The sequence below is a fragment of the Corvus moneduloides genome, chromosome 7 (assembly GCF_009650955.1).
Source record: "Corvus moneduloides isolate bCorMon1 chromosome 7, bCorMon1.pri, whole genome shotgun sequence".
Taxonomy (NCBI): Eukaryota; Metazoa; Chordata; class Aves; order Passeriformes; family Corvidae; genus Corvus; species Corvus moneduloides.
Window position 1 is genome coordinate 28,937,718 of NC_045482.1, and position 16,440 is coordinate 28,954,157.

A 16,440-nucleotide genomic window follows, 5' to 3' on the forward strand; every position below is an offset into this window, starting at 1 on the left:
GCCTTTTAAGTTAACTAGTAATTAAGATCAGTAATAATTTTAAACCAAAAAGCCCAAACCAAAACCAAAGGATTTGAATGATGACAGAAGAATCGAGTGCTGTGGAAGTGGCCTGTAAATGCCAGTGGGTGACAAACAGCTCTGAGCCTTGGAGTGTGTGGTTGCAAGTCAGGCAGCTCAGGTTCTCCAGAGCTCCAGACCTTCCCCAGCTCTCGTCCCAGCAGAAGCAGTGAGTTGGTGTGGCTGGCCAGCTCAGCACCAAATTCCCAAGTTCTCTATGGCTGTGAGCAAAATCGTGTTACACTGGTTGTTAGTTAACTGCTAATCACATTAACTACTGATACCAGTTGACAAATGAATGACTTTTACTAGCATGCTCAAGTGGATGGACACACAAAGTACAACCAGGCATCCGTGGGTACCACTGCCCAGCTCAAGGGACCCAAGCCTTCCTATCAGCAGTGTTATTTCTGACTCGACTTCTCACTGCTGGTAAGCAAGGAAGACCAATGGGATGCTGCACATACAAACCAGGCTCCCTTTAAAGTTGTCATAAGGCCAAAGGAAACCCCGTGAGTGAGTTGTTAAGTTCAAATAGAACTTGAAGCTTCTTTCGCTGGGAACAGTTTGCAGCTCTTATTAATATGAGAAGAAGACAAAGTTTAATTTCCAAATCTAGCTTCAAAAAAAATCAAAAAGACATGTATGGTGCAAGTCTGTCAAGAGCACCCACATTCAACTGTTGAAAATGGCACGGAGAAAATAATTAAAGTGAGACAAATCATCTGCCTGACGTTATCCGTTATCCCACTGTTTCTTCTGCAGGAAACATAATGCTACTGAGCTATTTTATTCCAGGCACTGAGGAACAAAGCTGAGCTTGGGCTAAGGAACCTGAATCTGGGCATATTCCATGTTCAGACACTTCTAGACTAGAAGGATCCCTAAAACTGAAACACATCAATGTTTTTAATACAACACCTTTGAGTGAAATAGATGAGCACACCACCCTTTCCACAATGCTCACTGCCAATTTACCACAGGCTGACAAGAAGAATTAATATGTTTTTGGACTTCACACAATGTATTTTTTTTCTGATCAAAGCAGCTACAAGAAAGAGCCCACCGAATGTTGGAAGCTCTGTACACTCATCTGAGAAAGGCTGATAAAATTCTGTATGTTTGTGGCTTTTACTTCCCTCCAGGACATTTTTCCTTGATGATATTCTGCTTCTGATTATCTGCCTACCCAAACATGCATATGCAGCAGGGGCCAGTACACAGGCGACTCTGCAGGAAGTTTACAGGGAGGAAATGAATGGTCAGTGTTTGGTCCCACACTGGAAAATGTGCTCTTCTTATATCAATATGAGAATGTCTGCAGGGGACTTAATAGACATGCAGATCCACAGAATGATTACTTCTTGCTGAGCTAAAGAGATGCCAACCCTAACATCTGTTTGCAGTTCATTCTGCCTTATCAAAGGCTTTTTTCTGTAACCAATCCTTATCACACAGTGTGGAAAGGATGGCTAACAAAACACACTCTGTTAGCTGAAGAAGCAGATTGCTGATCTGGTTATCTTAGGCAGAGGACTACAAAGAAACCACTGTACTCACCTTTACACAGGAGTAAATGACTGAAACAAACACCACTGTGGTCAGGATCAGGAAACAGGTCAGGTAGAAACCCAGCATAAATGTAGAGCTGAAATCAAGGAGAGGTTTGGTTGATTTAATTTTGTTTTGTTTTGCACATCATATAGAATAGCTACTGCTCTGCTCTCCAGAACACATTTGTACAAGCTATGACACACTGCACAGGCTTTCCAATTAGGATCGCAGTAGGAGACACGAGGTGCTTTGAATACCAACAGATCCTCTGGCCTATTTAGAATTACTCAGACAGGCTGCAGAACAGAGAATGCTGCATCTTTTATAGCAATCACCTTCCTGCTGGGGTGATAGAGGTGGGACTGAAAAACATTTCATGCACTAGAGGAGGTGACGGAACAACTTGTTGTGGCAGGTTGGACCCAGCTGGCTGTGGGCAGGGCACCCCTGGGAAGGAAGGCGGGCTGAGTCCTAATCTCAGTGGGAATTCCTACCTGTCCTTGCACAGGGAATGTCTGTGCAGCAGCACTCTCTGTGCTCTGTCTCGTGCATGGGATGTGAGCAACTACAGCATAAGGATGGGCAGGGAAAACAGCCTCATCTTGGCCAGCTTGAGAGGTTCCTGCTCCTCCCAACTTTGAAGTACAAAGAGGATTCCAGGGCCAACTTTATACTATGCGTTTTCATCTGTTTTCCTCACGAAGATATTCAACACCAATTTCCTAGTGATTGGTCTCAGTGTGACAGGATAGGCCCTCTCCCAGGAGTCAGCCTTGTTCATAATCTAAAGGAAGTATTCTTGTGATGTGACACTGAGGCCAACCACACCAAAGCCAGCTGGTCTCTGTGTTCTCTCATGCCTACTAAGATAATTGTACTTGCTAATTCACTCTTTGAGCCTTTTTTGAAATTCCTTAAAGCTATTCCTCTTTATCATAATAAATTGACACTGACATTCTGCCTCTAGTTTCAGATTCCACGGTGTGCCTTTCATGAAGCTCTGATTGTGACACCTATGCACCTGTGGTTTCACTTGGTGTTTAATTTCAATAAAAGACCAAAGCTATGCAACTGAAATATCAGGAAAAACAAAACAAAAGGTGAAGGGAAGTGTATCTAACCTGCAGTTAAAACATGGAATTTTATTTGCTCTCAAACCAAATCACCTTTCAGACAGGCCAGGCTAGGGACACTTTAGAACTTGCAAAAAAAAAACCCCAAATAATCTACAACCCTCCTTATGGGCAGCATGGAAAGAGACTGAACAGCACAACATTTACACCACACTGCCGTAAGGGATTGGCTCCTGCGTAATACAAAGGAGGCAGCCATATGGTTGCCACACATCAGAAATCGTCAAGTTGTCATTTAAATGTTAAACTGGGTTTTATGGAGACAGCATAGTGGATGCTTTGGGAGTTTGATGAGCAACACAAGGCTGGTAGAGGGCCTCTTGCAGGTATGAAGTTATGACAGCAATATCCAGGAATCCAAAGTGTAAGCCCTTGTTAAATCAGTTACTCTCAAAGAATATTTCTGGGTGTAATTAACAATGCATTAATTGCTGGGAATTAGTTCCAATTTTGAGCCTCTTTCAGCTTCACTTGCAGTTTCCCAAAGCAGACCTGTCTGTTTACACAGTGCATTTGTCCTGATGTTATTTTGCTGATTCAATCCTTCTGTGAGCTCTCCTGCCTGGGAGAGTGAACAACAAACATCAGACTAAGTGTTATTTCTGTGACCTTCCGAATATCTGATATGAACACTACAAACCAATCTCCACTCAAAAAAAATCTGTGGTGGGAACAGAAGTAGAAACAGTTGTAATGGCATAAAATAGTACTGGAACTCTCTTTAGGGACAATTTTTTGTCTTCTTGTAAGAAAGATAAATTTGGAGCATTTTCAGAGCTTCTGTGATCTTGTTTTTCAGTTTAAAAATGACTAACTCCAAATTTATTTCCAGCACAGCATTGCTCAGTGAATGGTGTATTATTGCTACTAAACCAGAGCATAGGAAATACCCACATGCTGTAATTTTAAGTGATTTTTAAAGAACTCTTTGAGAAGAACTCCCATTTCTGCAGGGCTCACTGCTGGAAAAGATTTAGTGGGTTGTGCTGTGCCTTGCAGACAAAGCTGCAGAGCACTGCAGCGGGCCAAGAGCACTGTGTCCCACAGCCCTGAGGAGCTCATGCCACTCATGCCTGGGAAAAGAAATGACTGCAACCCTTAAATCTGGAGCGAGCCACTCAAAGCTCAGCCATGTGCAGCTCAACCCCCTCGCTACCTCTCTTCTTGCCCAGCTGCTCTGAGTCCAGAAGAATAAATGTATGAGAGATTATGCCTTATTTGTTAAGCAGACCCTGAGACCTCAGTGCTCTGAGCAGTGAGGCTGTGATGAGTTTTCACCTCCCTGTCCCACTGTGTTTAGACAAGAGGACAGCCCAGCCCTGTGCTGTGAGTGTGTGCTATGCCTTGGTAGGCAAACCTTCCTACTTGATGATATTTGTTTTCCACAGGCTTATAAATGTGCTGATCTGAATTTCCTAAGATGGAGGTAAATTATAAGAGAAATCACACTGGGAAAACAGAAATCCTCACATGCCAGTGAGGAGGTTTTAATCTGCACTAGAAATGGGTGAAAACAATAAGCACCATGCATCACTTGAGCATGAATTATTTAAGGATTTTTCTCTTCCCCTTGGTGTTCTGAATTTTCAAGAAAAAAAAAAAAGAAAAGTAGGTCGGAATAGAGGAGGGGAGCAGATGGGAGCAAAGGGATGAAAGGGTACTCACTGTGGCACGATTATGATTTGAACAAAGCAGATGAAGAGGAAGACTAGGGAGGCACAAGCCACATAGGCTCCAAACCTGTCATCCACCTGCTTGGAGTACTGCAAAAAAACACAGTTATGTTACTGGGAAATTTGGGTGGCTGCCTTCTCTCCACAAAAAGTTCTTACTTGGCTTTTGTCTATGTCCTTGAAAAGCAGTGCTGGTAGGAAACAACATTCCAAACTCCCCTTCTCCCCGGGCAATCTGTAAGGGCTTGAACAGGCCCAAAGGCCACGGAAGGAAGCCACAGAGCTGGGTGGAGAGAGGATTCACCAACTGCCCCTTGCACGAGAGGAACAGAAATGGATTAACTGAGACCAAGATTTTAGGTCACTGTCATCAGACCGAAACTTCTTCGATGGGAAGTTTCCTCCAAGAGGGACAAATGGTGCTGATGAGAAAACCTTGCATGTCATGCAGATGACTTGACTCATTCTAATGACAGTGCAAGGTTTTCACACAGTCACTCCTTCCAACTACTTGTCAACGTATTGGCCATGTGGGAGCTGCACCCAATTCCCAAAGATGCTTTATTTAGCTTGAAGCACGGTTCTCATCACAGACAGTCTCAATGTCTGAACCACAGAATAAAAGGTGCTCTGAACAGGTGAACCGCTAATTTCCCTGGCAGTTTGCAGATATAAATTTGAAGAGGAGGAGTGGGGGGAAATTACATGCTCGAGCTTTTATCCTGTCCCACACTGATTCATTGAACAGCTGTAAATCCTGAAAAGCTCTGCTTTTGCAATAGGTAGTCATTCTTGTCAAGGAAAGACTGTTTCTAAATAAAATTATAAAATAATTAGTGCAATCTTATTATGAAGTTTTTTCCATTGAATAATGAGTTTAACCCAAAGACCACAAAATCATCCCAAGGATCTGTGCTTGGATAAAAAATAAAAGAAAAAATAGATTACTTACTTTGTGCAATTAAACCCACCACTTTTTATGGTACCTTTAATAATGTCATCCAGGTACCTCTAGACTTAGAATTTAGACTTGGAAATTTAACTTTGCATCTAGAGCTGATGATGTCTCTACTATATAGTCAGGGAAATGATCTTTGCCTCACAGCAATATCTGAAATCAAATCAGGAAGAAATCAACTGCTCATGAGCTTTAGGTCTGTTACTCCCCTTTCTCACATTTGTGGGACAGAGAACTCTATTTATTGCTTAAAATGGGCCCCCAAAAATGTCCAGAGTACAAATTGCATCCAAATGAACCCTAATAGTACCTGAGGCTCTTTGTGGGGACAAAGGGCAGGGAAAAGTCCTTCCAAAGGTGTTTCTGAGCTTAGGTAGGCTGAAGTGGGTTTCTCCAGTGATTTGAAGGAGATAAGGGGTGACCATGATCTCGGTTTGGAGTCTCAAAGTCAGACAAACAATCTGGTTTATTCTATATTCCCTTTACTGCTTATCACTGCATATTCATGTGTGTCTGCTAGAAATGGCTTCATTTTCCTGGCCAGTGCTGCCTTCAGATGACTGTGATTTTTTTAGGACAACTTATATTAAGGTTTCCATGAAGAAGCATGGATTTTTTAAGATCACAACCCCACCTCCAATACCCAAACCATCACTTAGATATAAAAGCCTGACCTTATGCAGGAGAATTAAAACTCCTAACAAGCCTCCCTGACATGCTGCAAGGATTTTTAGACGTTACCTTTTTCTCCAAGTCAGGCTCCCTGAATGTTAAGAGGAACTTGCGCACGTGCTCAGAGCGTAGCCGATCAATACTTCTGGCGTCGATGGCCCGGCCCAGGAACTCGTCCACTTCATCCTCTGGGTTCATACTCTCCTGGGTACTCCTGAAGATGTCATGAAAAGGGAGCATAAGAGCACAAGATAATTTCTGCCTCTGCACAGTGTGTTATCATTGCAGTCTATAACAAGGTGGAGGTTAATGACATTTTGCTTATGACAGCTTCAATTGGGAAAGGGACTGGGAGCAGAGAGGGGAATGATATCAGCTCTAGAGCTCACTGCCAGTCCTGAGTCATTATTACAAGGATTCCATTTATTTGCCCTTTTTCTATATTACATTGTTTCCTTGCCTTCAGGTCTCATTTCTATCCCTCATTCTCTAAAACCACTGGGTAGCCTCCTTCCCCTTGTTCTCTGACTTACTCTTCCCTGCACTACTGTGCTGTTGTAGCTGTTAGTGCCTGCACTGAAAAATTATTTATGCATCCTGTCATATTTCTTGCTTACTAATAACAATTTCTGTAAATATTACTATGAAAATTTCCAAACTTGAACAATTCTCCCTTTTTGAGAAAAAAATTGTTTACAGAACAAACATGTGGGGAAAAAAATGTGGCCTGACTCCCCTTCACACAGTTATTTATGAGTATAAAGCATAAAACAGAAAGAAAAATCTGTTTACAAGATATTTACTTAAGGAAAGGTTGCAAAAGAAAAAGGCAATCGAAGGAAAAAATTACAAATTAGATTCTGCTTTCTAAATATGTGGAACAAGATTTCTAGGTTACTTATAATCTTTTGTGTCGCTGTTTTTCTGAATCTCTGCTATGGCTTCAGAAAATGAAGTTGATTTTCAAAAACTGTTGAGAAAAAAAAACCTGTAAACTTAATTGTCCTGAGGCATTTTGCTCTGAGGATCAGGAAACCTGAAGCACCTCCCCAAATTCTAGTTATTTTTAAATCTAACAGTATTTTAATGACTTGATGCTGTCACTTTAATCACCTGCCCTCAAACAAGCTATAGGCAGAAATTAAAAGCTAATCCTGAAGTACTGTTTTTCTGCTCTGCTTGCCTGATTACCCAGGTTGTCCACAGAGTTTGCCAATAGTTATCCACTGAAATAGGCCCCTCCCTTGCACTGGGGTATATCCAGCAGATAACTATTTCTGTGTGCAAACCCCATGATGGCACAGCAACTTAGGGCTCATGTTGTGTGACCCTCGGTTCAGGCACTCTGGAGAAAAAATCCCAGGGTCCAACAAGCATGATGAAAAGCTACTCTGCTTTATTTCCCTGGTTTCATTTGTACTGCACCAGAGCACACAATGCACTCTGTGTTGCAGCCAGCAGGCTCCCACAGGTAAGGCTGTGCTGGAAAGCAGCTTACAAACCAGAATGTGAATCTGTTTTAAAAGTTTAAAAGTCCCTTTCCAAAAGAAAGGCTCTTTCAAAGCTTTCTGCAAAACTGGATCAGATTTTAAGAAGCCCTCTGTACCTCAACTCTTCCGTGCACCTCTTGGCAAGATAAAAATAAATCAGGTCTATCTGCTTATTTCCATTCTACCACTCCTTGCCCCAGCCAGCAAGCTGAATGTGTCTGCACCTCAGCTGGGTGCAGACACCAATGGCATCTCTTTAATGACCATATAGTAATTACAAACCTAGTTTGCCTCAAGGTCTAATCTCTATTTTAGCCAACCTTAGTATTTCAGTGGGGCTGGGGGAAAGAGTTTTTTATTTTTAGGCTCTAGAAGTTATTTAATTCCTAGAAATTCAAATATCTGCTCTGAAAATAAAAGTGTTGTTTTCCCTACAAGGTCAGGACATCCAATTTACTTCCTCAGAGGAAGCACATCTGCTTGAGCATTCAAGGGGATGATGCTTATTTTCATTCAGTCCTTGCAATATCTTCTGGGCTCATAAAAATGAGCAAGGAAATCATTAGGCTTCGTATTTACAGAATGTCTTCCAAGATTCTGTGAGAAATGTACACACTTGGGTCATTCACATTTAGCCATTTCATACCACGCATGGGACATGAGATGCCTTTTCCACTGGAACCAAAGCAAAAGAGGCAGCTCAGCATCTTGGCAAAGTGCAGTCAAATTTGAAGTTCCAGTCTGAAAATGTCACTCAGGAAGATGCAAAGAGAAGAACCTGCCTGCTTGGTCCCTACCTCGACTGCCTGCAGGTTTGTAATAGGTCATTTTACTGCTCAGGGTGTTTCTAATACAACAGTAACCTCCAAGGTTGCAGGCTGTGTAGAAATACCTCTGCAGGTTTTAAATTGCCTTGCTGGGATGCTGGCAGTGGGCAGCCACCCTCACACAGACTGCAGGGAAGCTCAGCCACCTCACACAGACCGAGCTGTTCAGGTGACTTTCACAGCCCATTGTGCCCAAGCTAAACTACAGTACAGCAAGTTTGGGTACATTTGCATAAATGTAATTTTAAATTGGCATACAAAAGTTCCCCATGCTAAGGAGCGCCCTGGAGGCATTGCCTGTAAGTCAGAGCTGAGGTACTGCCATAGACTAATGAAATTCATATGTCAAAATGCCTTTTGATATACCGATAGTGTGTTTATTGGGGGGGGAAATGAGTATTTCAGGCTGCTATGAAACTTCCAAAAACACATCCTAAAAGCAGTGATGAGATTTCTTCAAATGCAGCCAACAGAAAATTGTGTCAAGGGACAGGAACAGCACAGAGCTTGTAGCAACTTTTCCACTCTGCTTGCAAATGTGAATGCTACCAATTAACCTAGAGATGCTGGCTTCAGAGTGGTCCAAAAATGTGCTGCTGATTTAATTACTTTCTGCCAAAGCAGAGTGTGACCACTGCCAAAACTACACGTATGCCATAATTTTAAATGCTTCATGCTTAGATTCAGTAACTAAACCTGCACTCAGCCACGTAAGGTTTGATTCTGTTTTCAGGGATGTGTGGTGCCCACGTCCTCCTCTGCTGCCAGACAAAAGTATGGACCCTCAGTGTTTGGCACGTGAAGGAACTGCCTTAGTGCTTGATATGGTTTAGGTATCTAATTTTAACCATTCTCACCATGCACATATTCTGCTAGAAATTTATTCTTGCCAAATCTTTGTACTTGAGTTAAACAGATTTCTGGATAAAGAGAATCAGAGGAAAATAGTAGCTTCTTTTGGTGCTGAACAGAAATGCAAAAATCCTGAAATTTGTATGATAAGCTGACACCATGCTGAGCAAGACAGCTCAGCTATTGGCTGTAAAAGCCCAAGGAACCTTTCAAACTATAGCATGGAGTACAGATATTGTGGTCCTTGGAGCAACAGAGGAGATGCTGTTCCTCAGCTGTTGGGTGACTCTGTTGTGGACCAGCACTGAGGCAGCTGATTTTTGTGTTTTCTTGCAGGAACTATGAAGAAAAATACTATGTCATGAGGGATACTGAAAATTTTGGTATTCCTATAAACTATTTTGTTGTAATCTGTTAGCTCTTTTCTGCCCAAAGCATATCTAACATCAACTGAGTTCCCAGCATCCATGGACACAACAGCAAACAGGAAACAGTGGGACCAGCAAAACATCCCAGGGTGCACAGAGCTAAATGTTATGAAAATCCAGTTTGCAGGGAAGGGCAAGGGAAGGAGAGAATGACTCTTAATACTGCCATGTTCAAACTTATCACTTTCCTTTTCCTTTCAGGCAGCTGCTCTCAGTGCTCAACCACCATAATGTGAATTTTCCCACAGCTGGATGCCTAGAGCCCACAGAAGCATTTACCTGTCCCAGCTCACAGAAATCCACTCAGTCCTGACCAGGAGCCTGAGAAACATGATAAGGAGCAACAGCAACATATTTTAGGCATCAGTCTACTCTACTGTTGCCTAACTTGCTCTAGGCAAGCTTGCAATTAGTGCCATTCAGCAGGACTGAATGTAAAATTATTCCAAACACCTTCAATACAGTAAATGCTTTTGTTATGTCCAATTCTAGAAGTTAAACAGTGAATGTGTTTGAGGTTTTTTCCTCCAAAGGCAATTTTTCAAAATAGCACTCTCATTAAATTGTTATTTTAACCATTTCCCTAAAGTCCTATATGAAAAAAATGAAAATGCTGCTAAAATTTGGCTATATTTTAGAGCATGAAACTTTGAATTTACTTTTTCAAATAAGCTATCATTTCTGAGTTTATTTTTATATATAGAAATAAGTAATATGCAATAATGAGCAATATAAAATGGATACAAATAAACTCAGAAACTATACAAGCGTTTCAATACATACATGAACTTTTCTTATTGGAGATGTCCAACACTTAGATATACTTTAGAGGGAGATGTTGTCTTGGGTTATTTTCAAAGAGTGGAGATTATTTGGGGTGAGGGGAAGTGCAGCAAAAGCATTTTAATTATTAAAGCAAGTTAGAACCACCAAACAAATAAATGTCTTGAGGGCAGTGGCTGTTCTGAATGCACATCAGTCAATCCTGTGCCCTCAACTGGCTGTCCCTCCAGGGCAAACCTCTGGGGAGTCCAAGCATTATTTTTGGCTTCTGGGCATCAATTTTTGTCCTTTTTTAATATGAGAAAAAAATCCCAAACGTGTAAACATAACAGTGTATGACAGAAGTAAATTTGCTTACTTGTCCTTGGGGTCCTCGAAACCCTGAAAGAAAGGAAAAGGGCACAAGGGTGAGCAAACAGGCTGACCTTGAGAACACAAAGCGTTCCGGGAACGGCGTTTCACAGGGGACTTCTCAGGGCGCTCATTTGTTAGGTGTGGATGGACAGCTTTACCCACCCACAGCAATATTTTGTGCAGCCGTGTCAGCAGGCAGACAGAGCAGCTTTGGCAAAACACATTCCTTCAGATATAAATTCATGGAAGTGCAGATAAAGGAAATGTTTCAGCTGCCTGCTGGCACACTTTATTCCAGGTGTCTTCTTTTTAGCAGTCACCGTTACAAATAATACAGTGGAAATTGCGCTGATATTATAACTGAGGATGTATTTTACTTGAAACCAAATTCAGAACGATAACATTAGTCAACCTTTGTATTCAAGAAAGCTGCATCTCTTTATGTCAGGGCTCAGCTAAGGGCAATGGATGCATTTTCGTTTTCATCTCTCCCAGGGGTCTCCCTGCTCCTCCCTTCATCACATGCACACACAGAATATGTTTTCTTGAATAAGATTTCAGGAATAATTTATAATATTTGCAATAGCCCAGATATTCACAATTCTTTCAGGACCACCTGAATTGATTAAGTGTAAGTATTTATGAGTCATCCATAGTTTTAATGGCTAGAAGGCCTAAGACAAAATTATATATGGAGGCATAAGTTTACATGTTTAGTATTAACATACATAATAGACCAAATTGCATCAAAATTGCCACTTTGCATGGCTGAAAAAAATGTGCCCTCTGACATCTTGGCTTAAGTTTAACTGTAGTCAAGAAAAGTTGTATATTTGACAAGTAGGGTCAAATACTCAGGCACAGAGTTTGTACCCTGTGTTCCAAAACATAAAACAAATGTATCTGGGAGATATGAAGAATTGCTTTTGTTTTTCTCCCAGAGATCTCAGGCCAAAACTGCTCAGGGCACGTGAGGATATTCCAGCTGCTGGACCTGCAGCAGCAACCAGTCTGGGGGCAGCACACTGAGATCCATCCTGACTGTGGAAAAGCAAACATCTGGGCAAAAGTCTTGCCACAGCCGCCTTGTCCAACACCATCAGAAACAACAGCACTGACCAGATATTAAACGAGAACAGATTTTGCCTTTGCAATGATTTCGCAATGTGGCCACATGGCAGAAGGAAAGCCAACACAGCATCTCTGAACAGCACCAGCTTTGCCAGAGGGAAAAAGTGAGGTCTGTCACTCAGGTCAGAAGCCAGGACTGTGATTCACTGAGAGAGCAATTTCCATTTTTACGTACTCCGTTTCAGACTAAAACCACACTCCTAAAAGAAACTGCCACTTCAACTTAACCCATCAGAAATTCAGATAAAGGAAGTCTCTCAGTTCCATGTCACAACTACCAGCAGATCCAGTGGGAAGAAGGACATAGTAATATTGATTCAAAATTAGCATGTCCAGTTATCCAAGCAAAAAAAAAAAAAGGTAATTTCTGATTTCACATTAAAGAGTGATCATTCAACTTTTTGTTGTGTGTTTTTTTCCTTCTTCTTTTGCCTAATTATTTTACAGTTGTCAGAAATATCTGATTGATTTATTTATTTATCCTCCAAGTAATCCTACAACACAGTGCCAAAAGTGAAAGCTCACTGCTTAATCATGGAGACAAAATGCTCACTAATTTGTCTGGTGTCATAGTTAGTTAGGCTGCAAAAAAGAAAAAAATAAAATCAACTGAACATGACTAGCTACCAGCCAAGAAATAAGTGGAGGGAACCGATGAGAAAACAGCCAGTACTTGCTTATTAGATAGATATCAAGTTCATATTTTCAAGCTTAGCCACTTGGGAACTGGATGACTGACTGCAGTGGGAGAGTCCCCTAAAATGGTCTGATTTTCACAACCGGCTGCATAACCATCCATCTCACTGAATTCCTCAAACTAAATTCAGATCTCACACTGCTGCCTTCAAGATGCACAAGTCTGAGGATACAGGCAAACCAGGTCAAGTTACTAAAACACCTCATCAAGCACATCCTCAAAAAATTCCCCAATATTTCAAGTGTGGAATAATATTTAACTGGCCATTTATACGGGTGAGCACTTAATCCACATGGAGTTTGATTCTGCCCTGCTTCTCTCCCTCATCAAAATTGTTACAAGGAAAGTTTCTAAAATGATAGAGAATTAATTATCTAGCTTTTCAATTTACAATACTAAATTGTGCTTGACATTCTGGAAATTCTTTTTGCTGGTAACTCAAATTAAATTGGTGTTTAAAACCAAAGACCAAAAAAATACACATTTCAGGTGAAGCAGAAAAGGAAAAGACTATTACATTTTCTTTTCTGGGTCTTCCTTTAACAAGGTTAAATATTTAAAAGTGACTTGAACTTTAATTAGAGAGAATCAGCTTAAAATTAAATGTTGTAGGAACCTAAATGTTGTAGTTAAGCAAATTAAATGATTCACTTCAAACGCTCCCATTTCATACTAAAGATTCTTCAAGCAGAATTGCCAAAAATGGAATTGTTATGGAGAAAGGTCTGTGGGATTATTTTAGGAAAAAAAATCCTTAAACATAGCTTCTTAAAAACTGGCCATTTATTACAGGATATCTTTCTTATTTGCCCTGGAAGACTTTGCCAGAATATAGAGCAAATATACCTCTAGGATCTTGCTGTGACCAGAGATTTCCCTCCCTCTCCACTAAAGCACCCATGTTTCAATCACTCACCAAGAAGCCTTTCAGGAGGAGGAGGTGATGACACACACAGGGTCACGCTGCCCGCCCTGGTTTGGGTTGGGAGGGAAATTTCCCCCTGGGTTTTGGTTAATGTGCTTACACCTCCTCCAGTTTCGTGGTCATGCTCGGTTCATTGAAAAATCTGCACTTAAAATTATTTCCTTCCCTTTGCACAAAGCTTGAGCACTAATGACATATTGGTCTTTTTTCTTCTCCACAGCTGGCAAATAGTTTAGGATCTTCAGGAGTCAGATGCTTTGCTCCAGTTAAAGCCCTTGGCTCAGAGTAAGGCTGCTCCCATCAACTGCAATAGTCTGTGTTACACACAGGATAAACACACAACCAACCCTGCAGGAATAGGGTCTACATGGATTTTCCTTCATTCCCACTCATAATCTGCTAGCCAAATTTCCAAGCTCAAGTAGGAAAGAGAAATAAGAAGGGCTAAAGGCATTCTCCAGCACCCCTCATGTCACCTGTCTGTGTTTCCCACTGGAGGTTGAATGGCTGGGCTGGGGCTGGACTCCGCTTCTTTGGGTACTGCTGCACAGCGATACGCCAAAATTGGCATTTCTGCACCACATGTACAGAAACCTGAACACCCCCCCACCACCCCCCCTGCAAAAAATGCTGATAAAAATGAGGTGCCAGTAACTTAGGAGAGGGGGAGTAAAAGGATAAGAAGAGAAACAACCAGTTCCTGGGGTTAAGAATGTAAATCCCCTCTTGACTGCTTATGGATTTGTACCCAGCAGGCTGAAGCAATGCCAGTGGTTTTCTAGGGCGCTATGAAGAAAAGGCTGGGAATTGTCAGCAGGGATGAAAATGGCAAAAGTGGTGATGGCTACAAGAATCAGACAGACAGCAGTTCACAGGAGTTCAAGAATAGCTCCATAATCATGATGATAAAGTAGGCCTTGTTAAGGCCAAAATTCCTTTCTTCTAGAAGGGACCATAAGGCATGAGACAGGTCTTATCACAGTGCACTACTAATGGACTGCTGCATATAGGATCTCATGCAAATTTTATTCAGTCTCCTTTTAAATATCCCCGATATTGGTGTTTTTCTCATTCCCCTGGGAGGCTGTATTACTCTGCCATCAGATTGCAAAAGCAAAGGTAATAGCATTTAATAATTGCTCTGAGACTAAGACAGTCCTCTCTCTGACTTCAGGAACATTAACACAAACTCAGCTGGAGCAACTCCCTTAAAGGCTCTGCTCTTTTGTCTTTTCTACAGGAGATTATTAAAAAAGCCTTATTTTTTTATGGCAGGTCAGGTGACTCAGAATCTACACTGACATCGTCAGTGGGAGTAGATGTGCAGGAGGAAGAAAAGAGGGAATGTTATATTACTGCATCTGTCCCTATGGCCCCTAAGGCTTACTATTTTATGGGGGATATTTTAGGAATATCTATTGTGCTAAAAGCTCATATGACTGCCATCTCTCTGCTTGACTTCTAAATTAACTAAGCCCTTTTCTTTGAAGATTAAAACTGATTCCTTAAATAGAATGATAAAGTGTTTGTCAAAGACATGACAAGCTGACTGCTATACCATAACACTTAAAATCAAGAACTATTAGAAATAATTATTCTAACTTTGAGAACATTGACTGCAGCTATTAACATATTGTAAATATGCAAAGAAAAGTGGAATAGATTTTACATGCTTTTAACTTTTCATTTAACTCCAAAAATAAGACAGTAGAGGGGCTGATGCGCTTCATGACCTTCTTAATGGCAATGTGGGTAGGAAGCATGAATTCCACCCTTAAAAACTTCACTCTCAACTCCAGCAAAGATCTTAAGAGCAAAAATGACAAAGACTCTAATTTTTCTTGCCCTGTTTTCCTCCCCAGGACAAAGCCATAATAGGATTTACATGATGGCAAAGCAGAAATTGAGATAACTTTGGACTTAGGGACAAAATGAGCTTTGTAAGAGTTAAGGCCAACTTGCAGAGGTGCTTCACAGAGACAGTGACCATGGAAAACAGAAAGGGAGAGTGACAGGCTGAGGGTGGATGTTGTTAAAACTGTTTTGGTCCTACCACAAAACTAATTATTCACATCTATTTTCAGCACTGTTGTACATTCTGCTTTGTCCTTGTGGTCAAAAAGAGAAGGCTATGAAGATAGATGCTGCCAGGTGTAAATGTAGAAGCAAAACTGAAGGACTTCAAAGCACTCATGCCAAAAATAACACAATTTCTGTTTCCAGAGTCCAGAAAGAATCAAGCCTGATAGGAAGGATATTTAACAAGCATCTAAGTGCAGAACAACAGACCGGCAGAAAACCAGTTTATGGAACATATTAAAAGATGAGTGTGTCTGCTATAACTGGAACACAGACTAATGAGATCTGAAAAGGAAAGCTGAAGTGCTCCTTTTCTGCAGCCCACTCCACTTGATAAATAGACTTTCATTCCACTGCACTGGTCACAGATGGTGAAACCCTCTACTTTCTTCAACTCAAAATGATTCTGTAGACAGTCCTCAGCTGGCAGACCAGACCTGGCTAATGCCATGAATTTATCTGACCCATCAGATTTAAATCTATAGAACATAAGAGGTTGCTTTGGTTGAAATAGGCTTGCTGCACCTTACTTTTAATTAACTTCTGGCTCTGAACTTCCCCCTCTGAAAAGTTCAGATTGCTCACACTTTCCAGTTTTCTGTGAACTCTGAATCCAAATTTCTCCAGTCCAAAGGTCACATTTTCAAGTGAAATGGTTTCTGGTTTCTGTGCCTCATTTGTGAACAGTTATCAGAACTTGCAAAGCAGACATAAAAATAAGCAGTCCTAGAAATGCTCTGAATCAGTTCCTGGCTCCATAATCTCTGCCTTCCAAGTCCAAACAATGATAAACACAATGAACTTCTCCAGAAACTATTGTCAAA

The 16,440-nt window shown here is 41.2% G+C and overlaps 1 protein-coding gene across 1 annotated transcript in view; it reads right to left on the reverse strand.

Moving 5' to 3' along the window:
- The window catches only part of ADCY5 (adenylate cyclase 5), a 208,260-nt gene that overhangs the window by 19,955 nt on the left and 171,865 nt on the right, over nucleotides 1-16,440 (reverse strand). Inside the window, exons 9-12 of the mRNA XM_032115118.1 lie at nucleotides 10,789-10,811; nucleotides 6,120-6,264; nucleotides 4,413-4,510; nucleotides 1,621-1,708 (exon numbers count right to left, since the gene is read on the reverse strand). Of these exons, the coding sequence (XP_031971009.1) occupies nucleotides 1,621-1,708; nucleotides 4,413-4,510; nucleotides 6,120-6,264; nucleotides 10,789-10,811 (354 nt within the window). The remainder of the gene's footprint in view (nucleotides 1-1,620; nucleotides 1,709-4,412; nucleotides 4,511-6,119; nucleotides 6,265-10,788; nucleotides 10,812-16,440) is intronic.